Source organism: Danio rerio, chromosome 16, assembly GCF_052040795.2.
Source record: "Danio rerio strain M-AB ecotype USA chromosome 16, GRCz13ab, whole genome shotgun sequence".
NCBI lineage: Eukaryota > Metazoa > Chordata > Actinopteri > Cypriniformes > Danionidae > Danio > Danio rerio.
In genome coordinates, this window is record NC_141036.1 from 1,857,501 (window position 1) to 1,867,500 (window position 10,000).

A 10,000-nucleotide genomic window follows, 5' to 3' on the forward strand; every position below is an offset into this window, starting at 1 on the left:
AGTAAATATAAAACAAACAGCAAATACATCATATTGTAAAATGTTTAAGAACATATACAACATATTTGCATTTTGTTACTCTGCCTCTCTGGATTGACCATAAAGAACTGATAAATGTATTTACAGTATTACAGTACATGTGTAGTGCTTTGAAATGTGCATTTTTTATCTAATATTTGACGTACTCTAGACTGAAACATGAAGGGGGTGGGGCATAAAGTAGCCCCTCCCCTATATAAAAAAAAGCCAATAGCGTTTTGTTTTATCACAGCCCAGCCAGGAAGTGTGCTTTTCACTAGGGCTGGCCGATTAATCGGAAAGTAATCTAAATCGTCTTAATCGATCAAACTTTTGCAGGTCGATTTTTTCGATTACTTTCCCAACCTTCGCACTTTCGTATACCCCTCGCCATGGCTGACACACACATCTCAAAAACTGTACCCACACATTGCGACGACACAGCTTTGTGGTTGATCAGCTTGATAGCGTTGACAAGCATGGGCGGCGAGGAGAGCCACGAGCCCATTAGAGCGAGTGTTTACAAGTGTCTACAAGTCAAAATGTACTTTTCAGGCTTTTTTAAGTGAGAATTGAGTTGTTTAGATTGCAACTATGCAGTTTATTCTTATCTCTTTTTTTTATAATTTCAGAAATTCAGGGCTTTGTCGGCTATTAGCATGCAGAGCAAAGAAATTAATGGCTGACTGCCACAAGATGGCGACAGAGACTGCACAATAAATCCTTAGAATAGAAAAACTCATTAGAGGAGTGTACATTTCAATCTACAGCTGGTCAAATCAGGTAAGGGATGTCCAGTGGGTGGTCAAAACCACAAGTGGCTATTTGCGACTGCACAACAATGATAGTAATTCAAATATATATGTTTTGTCGGGCTGAATCTCCTTATATTTTTGGCGTCAGTTGCGGGAAATGTTGCGCAAATGGCTCTTGGGCTGGCAGTTTGAGACTCCTGATTTAGGAGGTGACAAACTGCAAGCTTTAGATGTTTATATCTCCTAAATGCACGGTTTTGCTTCACACTAGCTAACTAACATACTGATACTAACATCTAAAACACGTAATTTCATGAGAACTTTAAACGTGCAGTATATGTTCAAGACAAGATATGACATAAATGAACTTAATATTAATTCCACTGCTGTCCAGAATGAGCTGAAAGCCTGATGAATCGTGGACAAACCTCATTAAGTGTTGTAGGTGTTAAAGGAGAAAAGTGTTTAAACTGCTCTTTTCCATAACATAAAAAACAGACTAATTAATTTTATCGCATGCCAAACTGCACTATAAAAATGGCCATTTAACTTCCAGGTGTACTGAAGTAATAGTGTGTAGAATTTAACGCTACCTATTTAGTGAGTCTCGGCAAACGTGTGGTTATTCAAAACTGTCAGTATTTCTAAACCAAGTGTCTAGTTTAAAGTCTGATTCATTATCAGTGTTTATTCATCAGCCTCTAATGAAACTATTGCTTTGTGTTAAATGAGCTGTGGACTCTTTTCAAACAGTTATCATGTCATAATGTCATAGATCAAGTATAAATTAGACAAATATTCTAATAAAAAAAGCTAAAAATAGGTATCGTCAGGGTAATTTTAGGACAACTTTTGATCTACTGTCATTCCTACATGCTGTTGATTTGGTTCAATGTTTACCCTGCACATAGTATTGAATATACACAACAGTTCTGTCTGGTTCTCGAATCTGATTGGCTGATAGTTGTGCGATATTCTGTGTGGAATTTGGAATGATGGTTGAGCGCCCCCTAACTTTAGAGCATAGTGATTAAATATTTACTTGTGGTGAGGAGTTTCCTCATCTCAGCTCGTAGACTTACAGGCACACACAAATAGTAAATTCAGAGAGAAATGAAATGCACAAATTATTTAAATGTACAACCGAAAATAACGCAATTCACGAGCGCGTATTGTACCGTGGATGTCATACCAAACAGTTTAATATTATAATGAGAATTGAGGCATCCCTATTATATACAGTTGAAGTCAGAAATATTAGCCCCCCTGAACTATTCGCCTCCCTGTTAAATTTTTCCCCCAATTTTTGTTTAACGGAGAGCAGATTATCTTGAGCACATTTCTAATCATAATAGTGTTAATAACTCATCTCTAATAACTGATTAATTTTATCTTTGTCATGATGACAGTAAATAATATTAGACTAGATATTTTTCAAGACACTTCTATACAGCTTAAAGTGACATTTAAAAGCTTCACTAGATTAATTAATTTAACTAGGCAGGTTAGGGTAATTAGGCAAGTTATTGTATAACGATGGTTTGTTCTGTAGACAAATATATCGGAAAACAAATATAGCTTAAATGCTGTTTAAATGGTGTTTTAAAAAAAATAAAAACTGCTTTTATTCTAGCCAAAATAAAACAAATAAGACTTTCTCCAGAAGGAAAAATATTATCAGACGTACTGTGAAAATTTCCTTGCCCTGTTAAAAATCATTTGGGAAATATTTAAGAGAAAAAAATGAAAAGGGGGGCTAATTTATTTCACTAATAACTGACTATATAAATGTATATATATATACATACACGCACGCACGCACGCGCGCGCACACGCTCACACGCACACACGCACACACGCACGCACACGCACGCACACACACACACACACACGCACACACGCACACACACACACGACCTGAAAATATTCTTGTCCACACCTGTATTTCAGACCGATCTCCCGCCACCCTCCCGTTTTGTTATTACTCCCGGAATATTACCGTAATTTCTACCACCCCCACCCCCGGTCCTCAGCATTTTGGTATGGTCTGTGAAACCCCTGGGTCGCCAACAATGGTATAAGATTCGACCGCAGCGGCAGCCCGAAACATAACAGTCTACTGGCCCCCACCACCCCCCCACCCCACCCTGTCTACTGGATATTATCAAAAATAATTATCAGCAAATAATATTGGACTTCTAGTTGATTGTTTGGTATCAGAAGTGTCTCTATGAAAGGTAAAGGCCTCTAGATTTTGCTTATTTGATCACAATAAAATCTGATCATGTCTTGATTTTGACTGATTTCATTAGGACAGTAAGGTCTGACTCTGCTTAGACTGAACAGAAATAATGTCCAGTATAGAATATAAAGTCCTGCTGCAGTGGAGACAGAATGAATATTGTGTCTGACTCCATCATGAGCTTGGAGGACTGCATCCATACATCTCTGACATGACTCACATCACTGATTAATAAAGTCATCTGGAATGGCAAAGAACTCCCAGAGCTCATCAAGAGTCTTAGGATTCATCTTCAACGCCTCATTCAGCTTACCCCAGACATGCTTAATAATGTTCATGTCTGGTGACTGGGCTGGCCAATCCTGGAGCACTCTTTGCTTTCAGGAGCTTTGATGTGAAGGCTGAAGTATAAGAAGGAAACCATGATGTTTCCTTCACCAAACTTGACTGATTTTTGTAAGAATCTTGGCTCCATCCAGGTTCCAGTAGCTCATATATACATATATATATATATATATATATATATATATATATATATATATATATATATATATATATATATATATATATATATATATATATATCATAAGCATAACTATGTGTATATATATATATATATATATATATATATATATATATATATATATATATATATATATATATATATATATATAGTTATATATACACACATATATATATATACATAGTTATATATATATATATATATACATAGTTATGCTTATGATATATATATATATGCTTTAATTTATTTAAGTGTTTCTGCTGTGTATAAATACCACTTATATAAATACTATTATAACTGGCGTATCACCCACCAGTTCAAAAATGTTTAGATTTGGTGTGTATCCAGCTGGCTCGCGACAAATTAGGACAGCTCTTCACAAAACAAAACACAACACCATCATACGCTGCATCCGACAGCATGTGGAGGAGACGTTCGGCATAGCGCCATCAGTCGATATGAGCAGGAGAAATGAGTGTGATTAGTTGAGAGAAGGGCTCATGGAGTGCGAACACGGGCACGGATAAATGTCAACAGCTGTAAATAATCCAGCACTGACCTCGTCCAGCTCCGAGACGAACACTGCTTTTTCCTCAAAACCGATGGGCATGGGCTCGTTGGGGGGGATCTCCACCTCCTCGTACATCTTATTATTGTCTCTTCTGATCCCCTCGGGCAGCAGCATCTGCCGGCACAGCGGAGAGAACATAATTACACAACAAACACATACAATTAAACCTTCATCATGCATTAGCTCTCGGCGAAAGCATCTCAGGACCGATGTTGTGCTGCGGCCACCGGTGTGCTCAAATTAACCCCCAAACACACTCTTTCAGTGTGCCCCCAAGCTGAAATAAATACTAGCATGTGTTTGTGTGTTTACTGTGAGTAGCAAGATATAGCAGGTTAAGGTGGAGTTGCAACAGTTAAAGTCTGAATAATTAAGCCGTGTTCACACCAGGCGCGACATGCACAAACAAATCGGGTCAAATTCACTTCACAACAGACACCGATTCACATCATGGGCTGCCCGTTTCATTGCTTATTGGCTAACATGGATTTTATTTAAAGAGTAGCTGTGCTTAAGTGCTTTAGGAAGGCTGAAATCAGTGTAGATTCTCTCGGCGCCATGTCTAAGTCCACTAGATCATTTCAGAGGGGCTCTCAGCTCTGTGAGTTCTTCAACTCCACCAGAAATTAGACCTGGATCATGGAAGCTTTCAGCGGTGCTTCAGACTAAGCCGAGCGCAGTTTGATGAGCTGTTGTCCAGTGTCTGCAAGAGGATTTGCCCTGGGTACACCAACAAAAGGCACTACGTTCTAATCATGCCCCTTCAAGAGCAAGCTCCTGATTGGATATTGCGGCGCAAATGTCAGATAGAGTTCTGATTTTCCAACTTGAGCAAAGTCAATTTGTGCCTTCTCATTCGCATGAATCACGTCATTCACATCAACCATTTACGCGAATAGCGCCGCAGGATGTCTATTCACATCTTTGCATTGACGTAACATAGTACAGGGTTTTTTTTTTCAAGACATCTCTAATCATAATAGTGTTAATAACTCATTTCTAATAACTGATTTATTTTGTCTTTGCCATGATGACAACACATAATAATTGACTATATATGTTATACTAGTATTCAGTGCAATTTAAAGGCTTAACTAGGGAAATTAGGGTAATTAGCCAAGTCATTGTATGAATTATGATATATATATATATATATATATATATATATATATATATATATATATATATATATATATATATATATATATATATATATATATATATATATATACACACACACACACAGTTGAAACCAGAAGTTTACATACACTCTCAAAAAAGAAACATAACCAGTTAAAAAAAAATGTCTGATGGTAATTCATACTAAACGTTTACTATTTTAGGTCTGATAGGATTACCTAAATGATTTACATTTGCTAAATGCCAGAATAATGAGAGAATGTTTTTTTTTTTTGGAGAATTTTATATTAGTTTCTAGACAGTCAAAAGTCTACACTCATTTCCTTGGTATTTTTTTAGCGTTGCTTTTAAACTGTATAACTTTGGTCAAATGTTGTGGGTCTCCTTCCACAAGCTTCTCACAATAGTTTGAAGGAATTTTGGCCCATTCCTCCTGACAGAATTTGTTGGCTGTCTTGCTCGCTCAAGCTTTTTTAACTCTGCCCACAAATTTTCTATAGGATTGAGTTCAGGGCTTTGTGATGGCCACTCCAAAACATTCACTCTGTTGTCCTTAAAGCACATTTGAACTAATTTGGCAGTATGTTTAGGGTCATGGTCTGTTTGGAAGACCCGTTTATGGCCAAGTTTTAATTTCCTGGCTGATGTGTTGAGATGTTGCTTTAGTATTTCTTCCTAATGTTCTGTCTTCATGATGCCATCTATGCTGTGAAGTGGACCAGTCCCTCCTGCAGCAAAACAGCCCCACAACATGATGCTGCCGCCCCCATACTTCACAGTTGGGATGGTGTTCCTAGGCTAATAAAATTTCCCCTTTGTCCTCTAAATGTAACACTGCTCATTATGGCCAAACAGTTCAATCTTAGCTCCATCAGAGCACAGGACATGTCTCCAAACATCAGTCTTTTTCAGTGTAATTTAGCTAATTGTAATCTGGCTTTTGTTGTTGATTGTGGCTTGCTGATTTTCCCATGTTGTCACACAAGAAAGCAGTGTGTTTGAGCTTTCCCTTAAATACTATTCTACAGTTGTGCCTCACATTAACTCAAATGTTGTCAATTAGCCAATCAGAAACTTCCAAAACCTTGACATCATCATCTGAGCTTTATCAGAAGCAGAATAATCTTATTGTATGTAAACTTGACTTTCAAGAAAAGTTATATCAATTTCTCAACAAATCTCTCTCTCTCATTATTCTGCTATTAAGCAGAAAAGAAACACATGTGATCATTACTTAATCATTACCTAACTTACCTAAAACAGAAAAAGTTTAGTCTCATTTGACTTTTTGTATTTGGTTATGTGTCTTTTTATACAGGGTATTTAAACTTCAGGTTTCAACTGTATATAGTTTAATATTATTGACCTTAAGATGGATTCACAAAATTAAGAACTGCTTTTATTCTAGCCGAAATAAAACAAATAAGACTGTCTCCAGAAGAAAAAATATTACAGGAAATACTGTGCATACGTATATTCAATCTCTTAAAGTAATAGGAGAATAAATATCTAATTTTTAGCACGCCACATTTCCTCAAGCTATCATAATTACAACTCATTTCCAGCAAACTGAGAGCATATGCTGAACTAATGAATGTGTCATATTCAGCTGTTGCTCGCAGTAGATGGCACCATACGTCATCAAATCTGGCAACACTACTTGATTTAGTCACATATTATAATACTAATAAAGCAAAACTGGTTTTGTTTCTGAGCATTCAGGGTATTTCAGTTAGTATTAAAGAGTCTCTACTATGCTACTTTAACCCTTGTGTTATCTTATAATTCAGTATATGAGCTATTCCAGCATTGTAGATGTGACATTTGCTGTAAAATCTCAAAACATAAATTGACATAGGAAGTACATGTTAACATTATATTTAAAAAAAAATCACAAAAAAAAAAATTTAAATAAAAAATAAAAAAATATAATTTAAATGAATTAAAAATTAATTAATTAAATATGTAAAATTAATTATTATAAGTTATAAAAATAATAATTATACAATATAATAATAATAATAATAATTAACAATTATTAATAATATAAAAATAATAATATAAATTATTAATTAATAATAACAATAATAATAATAATAATAATAATAATAATAATAATAATAATAATAATAATAATAACAATAATAATAATAATAATAATAATTATTATTATTATTATTATTATTATATTATTATTATTTATTTAAAAAATTAAATTAATTAAAATAAAAAAAAATTAAATAAAAATTTAAATGAACTCACCTTTCAAAGATTGCCTACTACTTAACTGAGCAATAGTGACAGCACAGCAGCATCTGTCATGTTTTTTGATCCCTTGAAACATTTGAAATTTTTGACATTTTTGACCCCTTGAAAATGCAGCGCGTTTCATTCATTTGTTTGCGTTGTGTGAAAATGCAGCTCATTTTTTAAAAGTGTATTTGCGTTGTGAGAATTTTCAGCACGTGTGCTGTCAAACGGATGAAGATCTTTTCTTAATTTGCTGGCTTTTTTTGTAATTGCACGTGTTTTCTTAAATTGCAGCATGTTAAGCTCTCTTGGCCACCATAATTATTACATTTAGGTACAAACAATACAAACAATATATGGTTTCAACATCGATATCGCATTGTGTGCATCTACAATAATTACATCGGAAAGATATGCAATGTTAAGTCTAGATTAAGGTTGAGCAGAAGCTATAGAATTGTATTTAATTACTGTATTTATATGGAATTTATATGGAATTTATTTGTATTTATATGGAATACGATTTATGCAAAATAAAAAAAAAACTATTTTCTTTGTTTCTAATCCAAAAGTCTACATTTCAAAGTAAGAAAAGATTAACGTACCCCAATGGCTGATAATTTAGCTTGTTTAAAGGAAAAAACTCTTAATTTCGCAGAATTTCAACAGCACTTTAAAACAAAACCATATTTTTTCTTGACAATGGAATTATTTTTAGATATTTAAACTAGAAATGAGACGAAAGTAAGAAAGCAAAGTAAGAAAAGCAAGTATTTGCATTGTGATTATTGAATTTCTGTATCTGAATACTCGTCGACTGCCCAGAAAACTGCTAAATAGAGCTATTCAGTTATCTGAAAACTATTCATTTCACAATATTTATCGCAGGAAAATAAAATATCTCAAAATCAGATTTTTCCAACATCGTGCAGCCCTAATTACACTGTTTAACATGATACATTAACACGGTGGTCATTAAAAAAATAAATAAGGTAAAAAGTCCAAAATAAATAAATAAACTATCAGTATTTTCTTCTTTGTTTGTTTGTGGGCCAACTAGCAGCAGTCGTATCGTTTAGCCGACTAGCCTTAGCACATCGCTAATCACACACACACACACACGCACACACACACACACTTTAGAATGATTTCTAGCCCTAAACCACCTGTTCCTCCCCACCCGCAGGAAAAATAAAGATGAGGCCCTGAAGAATTCATTTCCATCGCTGGAAGATGGCCTGCGGCAGGAATTTTAATTAAGACATCATAAAAACTGGATTAAAACAAAGGCTCAAGGTAATCTAGTGTGTGATAATGTGATATAATTGAACAGATTGGCATGATGCTGAGTAAACAAAGCACTGGGGAGAGATTTCGCATTTAAGAGAGGAGATTTATTTTCCCTCTGTGTCCTTACACATATAAGACTCAGATTAGCGTGTGTGTGTGCGCGTGCGTGAGTCTGTACCTTGGATCCTCCGATGAACGCAGATGTTTTGGTGGCTTCGCCGTAAGAATCGTATACGTGAGGGTAGCGAATGCGCTCATAATCTCTGTGCCGGCCCAAAACTGGAGACGAGCGTGCTGCCAGCAAAGCCTGCTCCCTACACACACACACACACACACATACAGAGAAGATTCACATCAGCAGACTTTACAAGCATTCACCATCTACAAAACTCTTATACTTTACGAGTGACACTTCAAAGTTTGAAATTACACCTTTGTTCTAATATCTATTATATTCATATATATTTTATAATCAATTATAATAAAATTAATCAATTAATTAAAGTGTAATACATACGGTTCGGTACGACACAGTGGTGTCACTGTTCAGTATGTTTTCGATACAGCAAAAAAAAAAAAAAAAAGCCAGAGGATTTCTCTGATTTTGATTCACCGGCACCATTTTTAGTTAACAATAATAACTGTGCTGTGTTCTCACAGGTGGTGTCTGATATTGCACAGATGAAATTATAACTTATTATTTGCATGCATCATCTAAATAGCAATACCGGTCTTTTCATGAGCTGCAATATCAGTTTCATCTTGGTGAATGCATGCTCTTTAGAGATGGTGAACGCAGTATCAGTCGCACGACTGACAGCATCGTGATTATTAAATGAAGGATTAAATAACGTTACAACATCTCATGCTTAATGTGTAGATTAAGTGGCAAACGCTGTCACCTGAAAACTCCGTCCCACCGGCTTTACAGTGAATGCTTGAGTCATAGCGGACTTTAAACACTGGAAGTCTTTGTACCGAATGGTTAAATATGAATATGCGTATCGTTACACCCTAATATATATATATATATACATACATACATACATATATATATATATACATACATACATACATATATATATATATATATATATATATATATATATATATATATACATACAGTACATACATACATATATATATACATACTCTTTGAAACGTGTGAATGCTGGATTGACATTCAGCACATGATCACTAATCAGATGTGC

General features: G+C 34.9%; 1 protein-coding gene across 2 annotated transcripts in view; it reads right to left on the reverse strand.

Annotated features, from left to right (window-relative positions):
- Window positions 1-10,000, reverse strand: part of ascc3 (activating signal cointegrator 1 complex subunit 3) — a 263,272-nt gene that overhangs the window by 209,143 nt on the left and 44,129 nt on the right. For both annotated transcript variants that reach the window (XM_087286373.1, XM_087286372.2), the window contains exons 7-8: window positions 8,968-9,103; window positions 4,098-4,223 (exon numbers count right to left, since the gene is read on the reverse strand). In XM_087286373.1, the coding sequence (XP_087142499.1) occupies window positions 4,098-4,223; window positions 8,968-9,103 (262 nt within the window). The remainder of the gene's footprint in view (window positions 1-4,097; window positions 4,224-8,967; window positions 9,104-10,000) is intronic.